Source organism: Lingula anatina, chromosome 3 (genome assembly GCF_051362555.1).
Source record: "Lingula anatina isolate TDL-2025a chromosome 3, LinAna3.0, whole genome shotgun sequence".
Classification (NCBI taxonomy): domain Eukaryota; kingdom Metazoa; phylum Brachiopoda; class Lingulata; order Lingulida; family Lingulidae; genus Lingula; species Lingula anatina.
The window spans coordinates 20,374,818-20,395,164 of NC_141769.1; the positions used below are offsets into that span (position 1 = coordinate 20,374,818).

General features: G+C 35.5%; 3 protein-coding genes across 3 annotated transcripts in view; 2 read left to right on the forward strand and 1 right to left on the reverse strand.

Moving 5' to 3' along the window:
• Positions 1-20,347, reverse strand: part of LOC147763043 (RNA helicase MOV-10-like) — a 296,407-nt gene that overhangs the window by 234,995 nt on the left and 41,065 nt on the right. The gene's annotated exons all lie outside the window — the stretch shown is intronic.
• Positions 1-20,347, forward strand: part of LOC147763052 (uncharacterized) — a 116,554-nt gene that overhangs the window by 77,943 nt on the left and 18,264 nt on the right. The window contains exons 53-55 of the mRNA XM_087008730.1: positions 442-536; positions 717-867; positions 1,788-1,905. Of these exons, the coding sequence (XP_086864856.1) occupies positions 442-536; positions 717-867; positions 1,788-1,905 (364 nt within the window). The remainder of the gene's footprint in view (positions 1-441; positions 537-716; positions 868-1,787; positions 1,906-20,347) is intronic.
• Positions 15,356-18,379, forward strand: LOC147763054 (uncharacterized). The gene is made up of 2 exons (XM_087007833.1): positions 15,356-15,475; positions 15,643-18,379. Exon 2 carries the CDS (start codon positions 15,790-15,792, stop codon positions 18,046-18,048), a length of 2,259 nt encoding a protein of 752 aa, XP_086863959.1. The 5' UTR covers positions 15,356-15,475; positions 15,643-15,789; the 3' UTR covers positions 18,049-18,379.

Sequence of the window (20,347 nt, forward strand, 5' to 3'; positions counted from 1 at the left end):
AAGTAACGTTTAAGAGAAACATTTAAAAAATGTTTTTTGAATAATGTTTTAGAAAAAAATTTTTTTAATGTTTTCGAATTATGTTTTAGAAAAACATTTTAAAAATGTTTTCAAATAACGTTTTACAAAAACATTTAAAAAATTTTTAAATAACATTTTAGAAAAACATTTTTAAATGTTTTCATATAACGCTTTAGAAAAACATTTTGAAAATGTTTTCAAATATCATTTTGGAAAAACGTTTTTTAAATGTTTTCAAATAACATTGTGGAAAAACATTTTTAAAAAGCTTTAGAAATGTTTTCTCATACTGTTTTTGAAATTCTGTAACATTTGCGAAAACATCTTAATAACATTTTAATTTAACTGCGCCTATATGACAAACATGGTCTGATTCTTAACTTTTGTTATCAGTTTATTTTCACAATTATGTCGCTACAGGTGAGACTGTTCCAGTTCACTGATGGCAAGGCAATATGGAAGGAAGGATCATTCCTGAAGAAGAATGCCCATATTGCTCTCATAAAGCAGACAAGGTAATCCCAGGCTGCAGACATAACATTTAGCTTTCTTCATTCCATAATAATAAAGTTACTGTAGCATTTCAATACACCAAACAGTTTTCAGACATTTTCAAGTCGAAAGATGTTGAAAGTTCACTTAGTCTAATAGTTGACACATTGGTAATATTTTATTATATTTTTAAAATAATCCAGAGAGAATGAACTGTCAGTGAAGGTTCAAGGTCCAGAGCCTGAGAATGTGTTGCTGTTGATTCATGAGGTGTTTGAAGGGTTGATAGCCGAGGCCTACGATGGGGTCACCTACACCTACCTAGTCCAGTGTCCTGACTGTGTGAACAAACAGGTACGTAATGTGGTCAAACTGAAAGTTTGACTTCATCCAGACCAGTTGTTTTGAACTGTGATAAAGATAGACTTATAACTACTTCTCATACATGAAGAAAGCCTAATGATTAAGGCTGAGAGGTAATGATATCTATGAGCACATTCAGAACAAGATGATATGCCAACCAACGGATCCACTGGTTTAATTGGTAGGCTCCTGCAGCGACAGCGTGTGTGGAGGCCGGGAGACTAGCATGGAAATAGCAGCATGGCTTTTGAAGTGGGGTCAGCCATACTTAATTGGTGGATCAGTTAGAACTCGGATCATCTTTTCTGAATGTACCCTGTTTCAAACATAATCCCCAGTATGAGATTTAATTATAATTCCTTCTTTATCTAAGCCTTTACAGGAAAACGTTTTTACACATCACAGGTTTGTTTTTTCTCAGTACAATAATTCATTAACTCATGTATCCTTTAAGTGATAAATGCACATTGTTTTTCTTCAATCTAATTTAACAGCACTAAAAATACAGTTTTGTGATTGTGGTATCTGTCACAGGGTATGAACATTGTATAAATGGCAACTAGAATGGTTGGCAATGAAACATGCTGAAGACAAATCCACATTGGGGCTAAATTACACAAAATATTGCTGTGATTTTAAAGTTATAATTATAATTAATGTGAAATTACAAGAACATTGTTTGCAATAAATGATGTAGTGGCATTAAAAAGTGAGAGGTCAGATATTAGATTGTCAATGATATCTGCACAAGATAAGTTTTCTATTACTATAACAGTTATATAACAGTTTTGCAGCCTGAATAAAGGTTAATATGTGCACATATCCATCAAGCCTGAATATAATATTAAAAAAATAGAGAACTTGGAGCATGAAAAAGAGAGGTAACAAAATGTATATACTTTATATTGTAGCGAACACATGATCCCTTTTTGTTCCCCAATAACTTGATCCGCCAAGCGTCTAACCATTCTGGAGCCTTCCTGCAGTGTCACAGGCTCTTCCACAGCATCTCTCTCAATGAACTGGAAGGTACAATGGCCATTAATAGCAAATATTTATATGGAAATGCTTGGGCCTTATTTTCTGTTTTAATTAAGCCATATGTTATCCTTACATTTTATTGATTTATTATTTTTTTTATTGTACCACCAGCGCTGGCGCTGGCGGTACACATGGATTTAGTATGTCCAAACTGTTCCTCTGGCTCCGCCGCCATATTACCTTTACCGCTTCTCCTCCTAGACGGTAAGGGCCTGCATATCCATTTCTTGGTTTTAGGTCACCTATAATCTCAACTCGCTCCATGTCTAGGTGTTGCACTCATTGCAATGCACCCTTGTCCAAAATTGGCAAAATTAAATGCTAATTATCTATACATAAGGAATTATGGGAAAAAATTCTATAGATGGCTGACCGAAAGTCATATGTGGAGATTTCAAATATGCCCTTGGATTTGACCTTTGACCTTTATTTCAAGGTCAAACGGGCCAAAATTTTCAAAAAAATTATTTGTCCTTATTTTTAGAAACTGCTCAGACCTAACCTATAATAGTATTGGCAGGTGTTACCCTTCAGGTTATCTTTCATCTCCGTGAGTTTGGGGTCAGTGGGTGCATTTTCACGGGAGTAGCGGCCATAATTGACTGAAACTGAAAATTGTCTCTAATTCAGGAACCGTTGGTGCAGAGACCTGTTCTTTTTATGTACAGACACAGATGTGTCTGTACATATAGCCATCACCTGCGTCTGTCGTCGCCGTCGCCGTCGTCGCCGTGCACTTTTACCGATAACACGATAAGTGGAAAACTGTTTTTCATTTCAGCTTGAAACTTACAGAATTGATAAATATTTATAATACGCAGGTCAAGTTCGAAAATCAGCATGATCGGGTCACTTGTAGGGAAGTTATGCTGTTTTTTCACTTTTTTCAGCATATATGCAGCACCGATAACACGATAAGTGGAAAACCATTTTACTTTTTGGCTTGAAACTTACAAAACTGATGAATATTCATAATACGCAGGTCAAGTTCAAAAATCAGCATGATTGGGCCATATTTGTGGAAGTTGTGCTATTTTTTTTCATTTTTTCAGCATAAATGCAACACCGATAACACGATAAGTGAAAAACCGTTTTACCTTTTGGCTTGAAACTTACAGAACCGATGAATATTCATAATACACAGGTCAAGTTCGAAAATCAGCATGATCGGGTCATTTTTAGGGAAGTTATGCTGTTTTTCACTTTTTTCACCATATATGCAACACTGATGACACGATAAGTGAAAAACCATTTCACCTTTTGGCTTGAAACTTACAGAACCGATGAATATTCATAATACGTAGGTCAAGTTTGAAAATCAGCATGATCGGGCCATATTTGTGGAAGTTATGCTGTTTTTTCACTATTTCAGCATATGTGCAACACCGATAACACATTTCAAGGAAAATCGATTGGCCAATCGTCTTGAAATTCACAGGGGTGATCAGATTTACTTAAATAAAGATGAGGTTCGAAAATAAGCTTGATCGGTTCAGTTTTGGTGAAATTGTGCCTTTTTTTGTATATAACTCTTTTTTTCCTCGGATTTAATTCTTAGGCATGTTAACAATCTCATTTGTGAACTAATTAGTAATGTAAAGGTGTTCTTTTGACATTTTTTGCATCTTAACAATATTGTCAGTTGATTATATAAAAATGATGGTAAACCTGTTATTGTGCATTGTGTAATAAAGTGTCAAAAATGGAAATAAACTCATATCTTTACAGTTTGTCAGATTCAATCATTCACTATGTTCAGAATCTCAGAATGGAACAAATTGGACATTTAAAATTGTTCTATTGATATTTTTCCTATGTCAGCAACTTTTTTAGTTGATCATTCAAAAACGACAGTAAATTGATTATTTCGATATATGTAAAAAAAAGTGTTGAAAGTGGAAAGAAATTCATTTCAGTACAGTTATCTCTTGTGTACATTTTGGCATTTTGAAGTTGTGACTCTGAACTTCCATGGCCCTGAAGACCTTTCCATATCAAATTTTCTGAATATCCATGATACTTTTATTTTATTATTAAAAATTGATGCTGTTAAGCATTATGTAATATTGCATCAAAATTGAAGACAACCCCATTTTAGACAATGCCTCCATAGTGACCATTAAAGGAAAACCAAGTCACTTACTCTTCTCAAACTTACAGAAATGTAGCATAGCACTAAATTATAGTTTCAGTTGGAAAACCTGTTATATCGGTTAACTTTCTTGGAAATTATATAGTTTTTTGTTACAATTAAAATTTTCACATATGGACATTTTCAAGGTGTGACTTAGTCTTTGAACTTCCATTGGCTTGAATACCATTGCTAGTCACATCTTTTGAATAGCTATGATACATTTACTTTATTATTAAAAATTGATGGCCATTGTGCTGTTAAGCATTATGTTAAATTGCATAAAAGATGAAAAAAAAACTTTTTTGGACATCGCTGCTGGGATGACCATTAAGGAAAAACCATTTTACTTATGATATTCTAACTTACTGAAAAGTTTCATAGGACTGAAGTGTAGCTTGTGTTGGAAATCAGTGTGATTGTTTTCTGTTTTGGAAGCAATGCAGCTCTATAGAGTGCTATATGGGGCTACTGTTTATGGATGGTGGTAATTGTCCCTTGGGATAACCACTAGCTAAATTCAGAGCTATAAAATTACTTGCCTAATTGATTTTCAAGTGCCCATAAAATAAGATTACATAAAACACACGTTGAGATTTCCCATTCAAGTCCTATAGGTTATAAGCTCTCTTAACTGTGTCACATAATTAGGAATTGGTGATAATTATGCAGGTAAATGTTGTTCAATATTGCAAATAAGTTTACAAAAGAATAAAAAATTTGTGTAATGCCAACATTAATGCTATAGATGAATAACAGTGCCTTATTATCCTCAAACACATTGGGATTATTCATATCATGTTAATACAGCAAGATTAAAAGTTTGAATAGCAGCTTTATTGGATTTTTTTTTTTTTTTTTTTTTTTTTTTTTTTGTGTTTTCTTTTTAATTTTTTTCTAAACACTGGCATTTTCAACTCCCATCCACCTGAAGCTCTTCAGATTTTCTGTATTTCCACATAAGCAGTTGCATAGGTTTTTATGTCTTTAAACAATATGTAATATTATTTAATGCACTGTCAACATTTTTCAAATATTGGGATTTTCATTATGTGAATTTGAACTCTCATGGTCCAGAAACTGTAAACTTATTGCAGGGGTGGATTGAGGCCGTCTTCTGGGTCTTTCAGATGACGGTCAGATTTTAAAATTTACATTGACTGGTATCAATTTTTATGTACAGACACAGATGTGTCTGTACATATAGCCATCACCTGCGTCTGTCGTCGCCGTCGCCGTCGTCGCCGTGCACTTTTACCGATAACACGATAAGTGGAAAACCGTTTTTTCTTTTGGTTTGAAACTTACAGAATTGATGAATATTCATAATACGCAGGTCAAGTTCGAAAATCAGCATGATCGGGCTATTTTTAGGGTAGTTATGCTGTTTTTTCACTTTTTTCAGCATATATGCAGCACCGATAACACGATAAGTGGAAAACCATTTTACCTTTTGGCTTGAAACTTACAGAACTGATGAATATTCATAATACGCAGATCAAGTTCGAAAATCAGCATGATCGGGCCATTTTTAGGGAAGTTATGCTGTTTTTTCACTTTTTTCAGCATATATGCAGCACCGATAACATGATAAGTGGAAAACCATTTTACCTTTTGGCTTGAAACTTGCAAAACTGATAAATATTCATAATACGCAGGTCAAGTTCGAAAATCAGCATGATCGGGCCATTTTTAGGGAATTTATGCTGTTTTTTCACTTTTTTCAGCATATATGCAGCACCGATAACACGATAGATGGAAAACCATATTACTTTTTGGCTTGAAACTTATGAAACTGATGAATATTCATAATACGCAGGTCAAGTTTGAAAATCAGCATGATCGGGCCATTTTTAGGGAAGTTATGCTGTTTTTTCACTTTTTTTCAGCATTTATGCAGCAACGATAACATGATAAGTGGAAAACCATTTTACCTTTTGGCTTGAAACTTACAGAACTGATGAATATTAATAATACGCAGGTCAAGTTTGAAAATTGGCTTGATTGGACTTTTTTTACAAATTTAAAGTTATGCTGTTTTTTCCCATTATTCAGCATATATGCAACACTGATAACACATTTTAAGGAAAACCAATCAGCCTTTTGTCTTGAAACTCACAGGAGTGATCAGTCTGACTAGTATACAGATCAAGTTTGAAAATAAGCTTGATCAGTTAAGTTTTGATGAAGTTATTAGCCCTTTTGTATATAAGTGGTTTTTCTTCAGATTTAATTCTTAGGCATGTTGACCGTCTCATTATGGAACTAATTAGATATGAAAAAGTGTTGTTTTGACATTTTCTGCTTCTTAACAATATTGTTAGTTGATTATATAAAAATGACGGTACACCTTTTATTGTGCATTGTGTAATAAAGTGTCAAAAATGGAAAGGAACTCATATCATTGCAGTTCGTCATATTCAATCATTCACTATGTTCAGAATCTCAGAATGGAGCAAGTTGGACATTTATAATTGTTCTATTGATATTTTTGCTTTGACAGCATATTTTTTGATTGATCATATAAAAATGACAGTAAATTGATTATTTTGCTTTATGTAAAAAAGGTGTTGAAAATGGAAATAAACTCTTTCAACACAGTTTACTCTTGTTTACATTTTGGGATTTTCAAAGTATGACTCTGAACTCTATGGGCTAGTCACATTTTCTGAATATCCATGATACTTTTGTTTTATCATTAAAAAATTTATGGTTATTATGCTGTTAAGCATTGTGTAATATTGCATCAAAATTGAACAAAACCCTATTCTGGGCACTGCCTCTGTAGTGGTGGTGAAAAGAAAACCATGTCACTTGCTCTTCTCACACTTACAGGAAAGAAACAGGACTGAAATACAGCTTCAGTTGAAAAATTGTCTCATTAGTTAATTGTTTGGAAGTAATACAGGTTTTTTGTGAAAATTTTTATCTTTCATAGTTGCAATTTTCAATGTGACTTAGAGCTCCCTTGGGCATGAAGCCTAGTGGTAATCAAATTTTTTTCTTAATGCCCATGTTTTTAATAGTAGATATTTTAAAATTGGTGGTATTTAATTAGTTAATCATTATGTAATGTTGCATCAAAATTGACAAAAAACCTACTTTGTGCTCTGCCACCATTTTCAAAGTATGACTCTGACTCTGAAAGAGTAAAGTTTTACTTTCTATTTTTTTAACTATTCTTACAAGAATGATTCTTAGGATTGACATACAGCTCATATTAGAAAACCAGCTCTATTGGATTATCATTTTTATTAAATTTATGCATTATTTGTGAAATTTTCATTTTTCTCATTCTGGCACTTTCTAATTGAAAACTTGAACTCTGATGGGCCTGGAGCCTTATGCTTTTACTTTCATCAGTATTACCTGTTGTGCATAATTAAAATTTGATGTTGACTGTGCAGTTAAACATAATGTATTATTGCATCAGAATTGGCAGTCTCCTGTTTTTGTGCATTATTGTTTTCTGCTTTTCTTAAGGTGCGACTTATGGGCCTGAAGACCTTTGATTGACAAATTTGTGTGGTCGGTCTGTAAATTCCCCTTGGGTATTCACTAGGCTAATTTCAGTGATATAAACTCATTTCATTAAGCACACTTGTTGATATATCCCTGTAAACTCCCAAAGGTTAAGCTCTCTGCTAGATAACATAGTGTCCATAATAAGAAAGCAGTGAATAGTAGCTTCATTGGAATTATATTTTTGTTGTTTTCTTTTTTTTTTTTTCTCCAACACTGGCATTTTTAATATGTGATTTTTAACTCCCATCTACCTGAGGCTCTGCAAATTTTCAGTATTTCCACATAAGCAGCTGTATTGGTATTTATGTCTTTAAACACGCTGTAATATTATTTTATGCACTGTCATCATTTTTCATATATTGGGACTTTCATCATGTGAATTTTAACTCTCATGGTCCTGACACTGTAATCTTATTGAAAGGGTGGATTGAGACCATCTTCTGGGTCTCCTGGAAGACAGTCAGATTTTAAAGTTTATATTAACGGGTTTCTGTTGGAAGACCATCAAAATGGAGGATGGATCAACAAAGATACTTTGGAATACTGTCAGAAAATATCTCTGGATCTGCTCCTGTTATTGACCATGTTACCTGTTGTGCATGATTAAAAATCAGTGTTGACTGACTGTGCTATTATAAGCATTCATTATTGCATCAAAATTGACAAAATAACCTATTTTGCATCTTTTTTTCTGTTTTTTGTCTGTACATTTGACAGCTTTGCTGCCTTGTTTTCTGTTGGAAGACCATCAAAAGTGGAGGATGGATCAACAAAGATACTTTGGAATACTGTCAGAAAATATCTCTGGATCTGCTCCTGTTATTGACCATGTTACCTGTTGTGCATGATTAAAATTCACTGTTGATTGACAGTGCTATTATAAGCATTATTTATTATTGCATCAAAATTGACAAAATGACCCATTTTCTATAGGTTAAGCTCTCTTAACTGTGTCACATAATTAGGAATTGGTGATAATTATGCAGGTAAATGTTGTTTAATATTGTAAATAAGTTTACAAAAGAAAAAAAATTGTGTAATGCCAACATTAATGCTATAGATGAATAACAGTGCCTTATTATCCTCAAACACATTGGGGTTATTCATATCATGTTAATACAGCAAGATTAAAAGTTTGAATAGCAGCTTTATTGGAATTTTTTTTTTCTTTTTTGTGTGTGTTTTCTTTTTAATTTCTTTTTCTAAACACTGGCATTTTCAACTCCCATCCACCTGAAGCTCTTCAGATTTTCTGTATTTCCACATAAACAGTTGCATAGGTTTTTATGTCTTTAAACAATATGTAATATTATTTTATGCACTGTCAACATTTTTCAAATATTGGGATTTTCATTATGTGAATTTGAACTCTCATGGTCCAGAAACTGTGGATTGAGGCCGTCTTCTGAGTCTTTCAGATGACGGTCAGATTTTAAAGTTTACATTGACTGGTATCAATTTTTTTCTGTTGGAAGACCATCATAAGTGGAGGATGGATCAACAAAGATACTTTGGAATACTGTCAGAAAATATCTCTGGATCTGCTCCTGTTATTGACCATGTTACCTGTTTTGCATGATTAAAAATCAGTTTTAACTGATTGTGTTATTATAAGCATTATTTATAATTGCATCAAAATTGACAAAATGACCTATTTTGCATCTTTATTTTCTGTTTTGTTGTCTGTACATTTGACAGCTTTGCTGCCTTGTTTACATTTTGTAGAGCATGTCAAGCCCAACACTGGAAGTGGTCTCCGTTTTTTAATTTCCTTACGGTTTTCGAGTTCTGCTGTATCAAAAAGTACATTGTGTGGTGAAAGCAAAATGTGCAATACAGCAATGTGTAATAAATTTTGCACCTCTGGAAAATAAAATAAAAGCTTTTATCTCCAAAACTAGCAGAGATACGCCCATAGTTACTATTGCACTTGAATAGGAAGTCATATACTGGCAATCTTAAAATGACCTTAAAATTGACCCTTGACCTACTTTTCACCATAAACTGAACTTTGCAACTTTTTTAATGTTATAATTTCAATACTGGCAGAGATATGCCCATAGTTACTATTTAACTTGAATAGGAAGTCATATGCTGATTATCTAACTGTGACCTTGATATTGACCTTTGACCTACTTTTTATCATGAATTGAACTTTGCAAATTTCTTTCCCTTTTTAACTCCAAAACTGGCAGAGATATGTCCATAGTTACTATTGAAGTTGAATAGGAAGTCATATACTGGTAATCTTACTGTCACCTTGAATTTGACCTTTGACCTACTTTTTCATGATAAACTGCTCTTTACATCTCAAAAACTGTCAAAGATATGCACATAGTTTCTATTGAACTTGAATATAGGTAGTCATATGCTATCTGTGACCTTTAAATTGACCTTTGACCTAATTTTCACCATGAATGAACTTTGCTAATTTTCCTCCCCTTTTAACTCCAAAACTGGCAGAAATAGGTGCATAGTTTCTATTGAAGTTGAATAGGAAGTCATATACTGGTAATCTTACTGTCACTTTGAAATTGACCTTTGACCTTTTTATGTACAGACATAGATGTGTCTGTACATATAGCCATCACCTGCGTCTGTCGCCGTCGCCGTCGCCGTCGCCGTCGTGCACTTTGACTGATAACACGATAAGTAGAAAACCGTTTCTGCTTTTGGCTTGAAACTTACAGAACTGATGAATATTCATAATACGCAGGTCAAGTTCGAAAATCAGCGTGAACGGGCCATTTTTAGGGAAGTTATGCTGTTTTTTCACTTTTTTCAGCATATATGCAGCACCGATAACACGACAGGTGGAAAACCATTTTACCTTTTGGCATGAAACTTACAGAACTGATGAATATTTATAATATGCAGGTCAAGTTTGAAAATCAGCATGATCGGGCAATTTTTATGGAAGTTATCCATTTTTATTATGTACAGACACAGATGTGTCTGTACATATAGCCGTCATCTGCGTCTGTCGTCACCGTCGCCGTCGTTGCCGTCGTCACCGTGCACTTTTACCGATAACACGATAAGTGGAAAAATGTTTTTTCTTTTGGCTTGAAACTTACAGAACTGATGAATATTCATAATACGCAGGTCAAGTTCGAAAATCAGCATGATCGGGTCACTTATAGGGAATTTATGCTGTTTTTTCACTTTTTTCAGCATATATGCAGCACCGATAACACGATAAGTGGAAAACCGTTTTACTTTTTGGCTTGAAACTTACAGAACTGATGAATATTTATAATACGCAGGTCAAGTTCGAAAATCAGCATGATCGGGTCACTTATAGGGAATTTATGCTGTTTTTTCACTTTTTTCAGCATATATGCAGCACAGATAACACGATAAGTGGAAAACCGTTTTACCTTTTGGCTTGAAACTTACAGAACTGATGAATATTCATAATACGCAGGTCAAGTTCGAAAATCAGCATGATCGGGTCACTTATAGGGAATTTATGCTGTTTTTTTCACTTTTTTCAGCATATATGCAGCACCGATAACACGATAAGTGGAAAACCATTTTACCTTTTGGCTTGAAACTTACAGAACTGATGAATATTCATAATATGCAGGTCAAGTTCGAAAATCAGCATGATCGGGTCACTTATAGGGAATTTATGCTATTATTTCTCTTTTTTCAGCATATATACAGCACAGATAACACCATATATGGAAAACCATTTTACCTTTTGGCTTGAAACTTACCGAACTGATGAATATTCATAATACACAGGTCGAGTTTGAAAATCAGCATGATTGGGTCATTTTTACTGAATTTAGTCTATTTTTTTCACTTTTTTTTCAGCATTTTTGCAACACTGATAACACAATAAATGGAAAGCTGTTTTACCCTTTGGCTTGAAACTTACAGAACTGATAAATTTTCATAATACACAGGTCGAGTTTGAAAATCAGCATGATTGGACCACTTTTATAGAAGTTAAGCTGTTTTTTTTTCACTTTTTTCAGCATATATGCAACACTGATAACACGATAAGTGAAAAACAGATAGGCCAATTGTCATAATACTCATAGGAGTGGCCAATCTTACTAAAACGAAGGTTGAGTTGGAAAATCAGCATAATCGGTCTATTATTTTAGAAGTTATGCTGTTTTTTCACATTTCCTCACATTCAATTCTTAGGCATGTTAACAGTCTCATTAGTTAAGTAATAAGATACGTAAAAGTGTTTGTTTGACATTTCCTGCATCTTTACAACATTGTTAGTTGATTTTGTAAAACCTGTTATCGTGTATTGTGTAATAAAGTGTCAAAAATGGAAATAAACACATTTCATTGCAGTTTGTCAGATTCAATCATCCTCTATGTTCAGTATCTCATAATGGAGGAAATTGGACATATAACACTGTTTTATTGATATTTTCCCATCTCATCAATTTTCTTAGTTGGTCATATAAAAATGGCAGTAAACTGTTTATTTTGTTTTATGTTTAAAAAGTCTTAAAAATGGTAATTAACCCGTTTCAGAACAGTGCTGTCTTGTTTCACTTTTTTCAGCATTTATGTAGCACCGATAACACGATAAGTAAAATACCATTTTACTTTTTGGCTTGAAACTTACAGAACTGATTAATATTTATAATACGCAGGTCAAGTTTGAAATTCAGCATGATCCGGCCAATTTTAGGGAAGTTATGATGGTTTTTTTTTCAAAATTTTCAGCATTTTTGTAACACGGAAAACAGGATCAGTGTAAAAATGTTTTTCTTTTTGGATTGAAACTGATGAATATTCATAATACGCATTTCAAGTTTGAAAATTGGCTTGATTGGACTATATTTACAACTGTTATGCTGTTTTTTTCCTTATTCAGCATATATGCAACACTGATAACAAGTTTTAAGGAAAACCAATCAGCCTTTTGTCTTGCAACTCACAGCAGTGATTAGTCTGACTAGTATACAGATAAAGTTTGAAAATAAGCTTGATCAGTTAAGTTTTGATGAAGTTATTAGCCTTTTTGTATATAAGTGTTTTTTTTCTTCAGATTTAATTCTTAGGCATGTTAACAGTCTCAATATGGAACTAATTAGATATGTAAAAGTGTTGTTTTGACATTTTCTGCTTCTTAACAATATTGTTAGTTGATTATATAAAAATGATGGTAAACCTGTTATCATGCATTGTGTAATAAAGTATCAAAAATGGAAAGGAACTCATCATTGCAGTTTGTCAGATCCAATCATTCACTATGTTCAGAATCTGCAAATGGAGCAAATTGGACATTTAAAATTGTTCTATTGATATTTTTCCTATGTCGACAATTTTCCTAGATGATCATTTAAAAATGACAGTAAATTGATTATTTTGTTTTATGTAAAAAGGTGTTGAAAATGGAAAGAAAATCATTTCAGTACAGTTATCTCTTGTTTACATTTTGGCATTTTGAACTTTGAACTTTGAACTTCCATGGTCTTGAAGACCTTCCCATATCACATTTTCTGAATATCTATGATGCTTTTATTTTTTATGTACAGACACAGATGTGTCTGTACATATTGCCATCACCTGCGTCTGTCGTCGCCGATGGCGATGGCGATGGCGATGCCGATGCCGATGCCGGCGCCGTGCACTTTCCTTGTAAACACGATAAGTGGATGGCAGTTTTACTTTTTGGCTTCATATTTACAGAGCTGATGAATATTCATAAAACGCAGGTCAAGTTCAAAAATCAGCATGATCGGGCCATTATTGTAGAAGTTATGCTGTTTTTTCACTTTTCAGCATATATGCAACACTGTAAACACATTCCAAGGAAAACCGATTGGCCTGTTGTCATGAAACTCACAGGAGTAATCTATCTTACTACAACGCAGGTCAAGTTAGAAAATCGGCATGATCAGGCCACTATTTTAGTAGTTATGCTTTTTTTTTTCACTTTTCAGCATATATGCAACACTGTAAACACAATATAAGAAAAACAGATAGGCCAATTGTCATTAAACTCACAGGAGTGGTCAATCCTTCTAAAACGCAGGTTGAGTTAAAAGATCAGCATAATCGGGCCATTATTTTAGAAGTTATGTTGTTTTTTCACATTTTTTCAGATTCAATTCTTAGGCATGTTAACAGTTTCATTATTTAATTAATAAGATATTAAAAGTGTTTGTTTGACATTTCCTGCATCTTTACAACATTGTTAGTTGATTTTGTAAAAATGATGGTTAATTTGTTATCGTGTATTGTGTAATAAAGTTTCAAAAATGGAAATAAACTCATATCATTGCAGTTTGTCAGATTCAATCATTCACTATGTTCAGAATCTCAGAATGGAGGAAATTGGACATTTAACACTGTTCTATTGATATTTTTCCCATCTCATCAATTTTTTTAGTTGATCATATAAAAATGGCAGTAAACTGTTAATTTTGTTTTATGTTAAAAATTGTTAAAAATGGAGAAAAAAAACCATTTCAGAACAGTGCTGTCTTGTTTATATTTTGACATTTTCAAGATGTGACTTTGAAGTTCCATGGTCCTGAAGACCTTTGCTAGTCACATTTTCTGAATATCCATGATACTAACATTTTATTATTAAAAATTGATGGTTATTATGCTGTTAAGCATTATGTAATATTGCATCCAAATTTGCAGAAACCCCTATTTTGGGCACTGCTCCCATGATGATCATTTAAGGAAAATCATGTCACTCACAGGAAAGAAGCATGGGACTAAAATATAGCTTCAGTAGGCAATGCAGTCTGTTTGGTAAATTTTTCTGGCAATTAAACAGTTTTTTGTGAAAATTTAATTTTTCACTTATTGGCATTTTCAAGGTGTGACTTAGAACCTCCACGGGCTTGAAGACCTTTGCTAGTCACATTTTCTGATTATCCATGATACTAATATTTTATTAAAAATTGATGGTCATTTTGCTGTTAAACATTATGTAATATTGCATCAAAATAGAAGAAAACACAATTTTTGGTGTTGCTGCCATGATGACCATTATGGGAAAACCATGTTACTTATGACTGTCAAACTTTCAAAAAAAGAAACACAGGACTAAAATGCAGCCTGAGTTGGAAAAGCAGTCTAATTAGCCTCTTTTTCTGGAAGTTATACATTTTAGTGAAATATTCATTATTATCTTTTTGGCATATTCATTGTGGGACTCAGAACTCCCATGGACATGAAGCCGAATGGTAATCAAATTTTCTACATGTCCTTGCTATTTACAGTCAATAATAAAAAATTGGTGATAATTATTCTATAATTTATTATGTAATGTTACATCAAAATTGACAAAAATCTTTTTGCACTGCTACTGCAAACATTATGAAATAAAACTATGTTACCTATTATTATTTTTAACATACAAGTATGATTTTTAGGATTGGCATGCAGTTCAAATTAGAAGGCCAGGTCAATTGGTCAATTCTTTTATTGACTTTATGCAATTTTGTGTGAAATTTTCATTTTTATGTACAGACACAGATGTGTCTGTACATATAGCTGTCATCTGCCTCTGTCATCGCCATCGCCGTCGTCGCCGTCGCCGTGCACTTTTACCGATAACACGATAAGTGGAAAACTGTTTTTTCTTTTTGTTTGAAACTTACAGAACTGATGAATATTCATAATACGCAGGTCGAGTTCGAAAATCAGCATGATCAGGTCACTTATAGGGAATTTATGCTGTAAGGTTTAGTTTACTTTTGTTGTGATTGAGGAGCCTGGTGTCCAGCTCATCTAATGCATTCATTTGCATAAATGACAAGTTTTCATGCAGGCTGATGCCCTGTGAGTTTTGCACTTTGTTTCATTCATCACAGTGTCTCCGTAGGAGAAACACATAGTACTCTTACTTTTGAATCTGTTATTTCTACTTGAAATTTATAGTTTAAAGGAATGGCAGAAATGGTGAGTTTTAATACTGTTTATTGATTATTATTGATTATTGATGATTAGTTATTTATTATTGGTGATTATTGAAATGTATAAGTTTTTTGAGTAAGTAAATTTGAACACGTAAATAACCCTTAGTAAGTACATTGTTGTAATTTTCTTTTTCTCTTCTTCTTTTTTAGTTTTTACGTGTCTTGTGAATCCATGTGAATAAACCAAGATCCAGTGAAAAACACATGCCTTTTCTTTGACTTTTATTTAACCTATATAACCCCTGCGTGTTATATAAAGTAAAAACATTTCTCAATCATCCCACGGAAATTTCCATCATGGCGTACCACGGCAGCTTACAAGATTTCGGACTATCTCATAGACGATTCAGAACCAACAGTTTACATTCGGCATCAGAATCCCAAAGGACAAAAACAGCACTCGCTATTGCCAATGCTCAGCTGGAATTCGAAGAAGCGGAAACTGCACTAAGGCGTCGGTATCGCGAGCAAGAGCTAAAAGACGAAATGAGAATGCTTTCCCTACGAGCCCAGGTGAGACGGCGGGAAATTGAGGCTGAAATTCAGGAAGACGAATCTTTGTCGGAACACAACTTCACGATTGATCGCTACTTTAATTCCATGGAAGAAGGTAACGTTGATACTACTGATGCACATAATCTGACAAATTCCGATCATGTTTCTCATCAACATATCAGTGCACAACAGCAACAGCAGAGTGAGCAACAGCGGTCACGCATGAATGCACATCACCCGCATTCCACGCAACAGTTTCAGCAATTAGGAGTGTCATATGAGACGGAGCCCACTCAACCAAAACCTATGTCAAGGACAAATCAACCACAGCAGTTCCCTACGGCAGCACAGTCATCACAACTGTCACAGCTACAGCAACCGTACATTGTGCCATCCCATACAGATCCAGCGATGACATTTAACCCCCATGCAACAGAATATACACCGATGACAGCACAGTCAATAGGTACGTCTACCATAGAGCAACAACGTCAGCTTACCATGAATGACCAAGTAGCACACTTACTTCAACAACAACAACGAGCTTTACAAGAAATCACGCTGAACCAAGAAATGCCCAAACGTGAGTACTTGTATTTCAATGGTGATCCCGTATCATACCCGACTTTCATAAGAAACTTTGAGACTAATATTGAACAAAGAGTACCAGACTTTAGAAGCAAACTGTCATATCTCATACAGTACTGCACAGGTGAAGCCAAAGAAACCATAAAAAGCTGTGTCATACTTGAACCAGAGGAAGGTTATTTCCAGGCTAGAAACATTTTACAGACTCATTTCGGACAAAAACACATCATCATCAAAGCTATGTTGGAGAAAATAGTAACAGGTCCTCCCATTAAAGCGTCAGACGTTACACGACTCTCCAAGCTCTCAAGAGACATGACTACGTGCCAAATGACAGCATCCAAGATGGGATACTATGAAGATTTGAATTCTATGGATACTCTGGAAAAAGTGGTCCGGCGATTACCGCAATATCTCCAAGCTGGATGGGCCAAACGTTCCGGAAAATTGTTAAATCAGTGGATTGAGGTCAAGTTCAAGGATCTCTCAAATTACCGGGAGGAAATGGTACAGATTGCCAACACAAGGTTCAGACAATTGGTAGGATCCAAGCCGGATGTGAAACCCAAGTCGAAGGTCAGTAGTCACAACTCGTCCTATAAGACCACTACCCTAGCCACTAACGTTCACCCTGCCGAGAAAAGTAACTCCAACAAGTCCCAGCCATCGTCAGTCCAGAAAGACCCATGTGTGTTTTGCTCTGGAAATCATACTATCAAGCAATGTTTCAAATTTGCTAGAATGAATTACAGCGATAGGAAAAATTTTGTGTCGGAAAACAAACTGTGTTTCAATTGTCTTCAGTCCAGCCCTTCGCACACTGCAAGAACGTGTCAATGGAAACAATTGTGTCAAGTCCCTGGATGTGGCAAGCGACATCACGCATTACTACACCCACCCTGTGTACCTGCCAACAGCTCCGCACTGCAACATGAGCCTGGTGCCAACGCTACGTCTGTTGTTACTGACCCCGTAGTTGCAGTCCAGAGTGCAGCGGTAGCGACAGGAAGAAGAATCAGTCTACAGATTGTCCCAGTGACAGTGAGCGGCGGCAATGGTGGACCGATTATTGAAACTTATGCATTTCTAGACAGTGGATCTGATCACAGTTTATGTTTACACAGTTTAGCTGAAAAGTTAGGTGTCAGAGGGAAATCTATCCAGTACAGTGTCAGTACAGTTAACGATGAAAGTTGCGTAAATCAAGGGCAAGAAGTACAGCTAGAAGTGAAAGCTATCAATAGCCAACAAGGATTGATTCTAGATCAAGTTTGGACGACTGACAGACTACCCATCTGTGAAAAGAACATTCCAAACAATGAGGACATTTTAGAGTGGAGCCATTTGAAAGATGTGCAACTGCCAGAGCTAGATGACAAAACAGTTACCATTCTCATCGGTAATGATCACCCTGAAGCTCATTGGCGCATAGAAGAGAGACGAGGCGATAAGAAACAACCGTACGCGATCTGAATGATTTTAGGATGGACTATATTAGGTCCCATGAAAAGACCAAATGATGGTGACGTCACGGTTAATTTCATTCACGCAGACCAGGTACTCGGATGTGACAATTCTCTGAGAGGCTGCGATTCTATTTCTACCTAACTAAGCAAGATTTACAACAGTGAATTCAGTGAGTCTTCAGTCAGCAGCAACCAGTGCATGTCATTAGAAGATAGGAAAGCGAAGAGAATCATGGATGAGTCCGTGGTATTTGTTGACGGACATTACCAAGTTTCACTTCCTTGGAAGTCAGACGAGCTCTTACCCAATAACAAGCCAGCAGCTGAAAAACGCTTGAATCTGCTCAAGACGTTTACAGCGTGACGAAAAACTACGAGAGAAGTATACTCAAGCTCTTCAGGAGTATATTGATAAAGGACACGCTCAGAAGATTGACCACAGAAATCTGCATAATAACAGCAATTCTGTTTGGTACTTACCTCATCACCCTGTGATCAATTCAAAGAAGTCCAAAATTAGAGTTGTCTTCGATTGTGCAGCGAAATATGCAGGCGTTTCTCTGAACGATTCCTTGTTACAGGGTCCGGATTTAACCAATTCACTCATTGGAGTTCTCCTTAGATTCCGCCAGGAGAAGATAGCCATTGTTGCTGATATTGAGCAAATGTATCATCAAGTGAGAGTGCACCCTGATTATCGTGACGCCTTACGATTCCTATGGTGGCCAGCAGGAGATCTCAGCAAACAACCAGAAGAATACCAAATGTTAGTCCACGTGTTTGGTGCTACTTCCTCTGCAAGTTGTACAGTCTACGCTCTCCTCAAAAATGCAGAAGATCATGGAAAGGACTTTGATTTCCAGACCGTTGAAACTGTCTACAGAAACTTCTATGTTGACGATTGCTTAAAGTCTGTAGAGACCATTGATGAAGCTAAGATGGTGATCACTCAACTCACCTCGCTACTGCAGAAAGGTGGATTTCATCTGACCAAGTGGATATCGAACCAGGAGGAAGTTCTATCCAGTGTGCCCACTGCAGAGCAAGCACCGTCGGTCAGAAATGTAAACTTTGACAAACAGCCGATAGAACATGCGTTAGGCGTACAGTGGAACATAGAAAAGGATACATTTGGATACTGCGTCCGTGAGAGGGATGTAAAGAATACCCGCAGAGGTATTTTGTCATTTATTGCATCAATATGTGATCCACTGGGTTTTGCAGCGCCACTTATTCTCAAACCTAAACAGATACTCCAAGAATTGTGTCGGGAAGGCATTGCGTGGGACAGTGACTTACCTGCAGAGCATCTTAATGCATGGACACAGTGGAGAGAAGGATTGGACAATTTACAAACAATTGAAGTCCCAAGATGCTACAAATCAGCTCAATTAGCAGATATTCAGTCCATTGAACTTCACCATTTTTCAGATGCCTCGTTATCCGGCTACGGCATTGTTTCCTACTTGCGGTTTGTTGATATTAATCAGCAGGTATATTGCAACATTGTCATGGGGAAATCACGTGTAGCGCCTCTGAAAACAGTGACTGTTCCTCGAATGGAGCTAACAGCTGCTACATTGTCTGCGAAAGTCCACAAACAAATGATGGAAGAACTACAACTGCCCATTCATCGTATTGTTTTCTGGACAGATTCTACGATTGTGCTCCAGTACATTCGGAATTCCGCGACCAGATTCCATGTTTTTGTTGCCAATCGTCTACAAATGATACATGATGTTTCATCCCCATCGCAGTGGTATCATGTTGATTCAGATCAGAACCCGGCAGATTACGCTTCCAGAGGAATACAGCTCAGAAGTGATAACAGTGATGACATACAGCGTTGGTTACATGGCCCAGCTTTCTTGTATCAGCCCGAGATACACTGGCCGAAACAGCCAGATAATCTACATGAAATTCCAGAAAATGATAGAGAAGTGAAATGTAAATCAGCTCAAGTACATGTCACTACGTCGTCCGAAGTATTGGACGGTGTAGAACGATTGTTACATCATTTCTCATCATGGTATGCGTTACAGAAATCAGTTGCCTGGATTTTGCGTTTCAAACGCTACTTACTGTCCCGCGTGAGACAATTGACAGTAGATAGAAACAATGAACCATTAACAGTACAGGAAATCGCGCTTGCTACTGATGCTATTGTGATGTATGTACAAGCAAAATCATTTCCCAAAGAGTGCAACGTTGTATCATCTGCAATGACCAAAAAACCCAATTCCAAGGGATATGTGAGCCCATTGCGCAAGCTATCTCCGATCAAAATTGATGGGATTCTGTGTGTA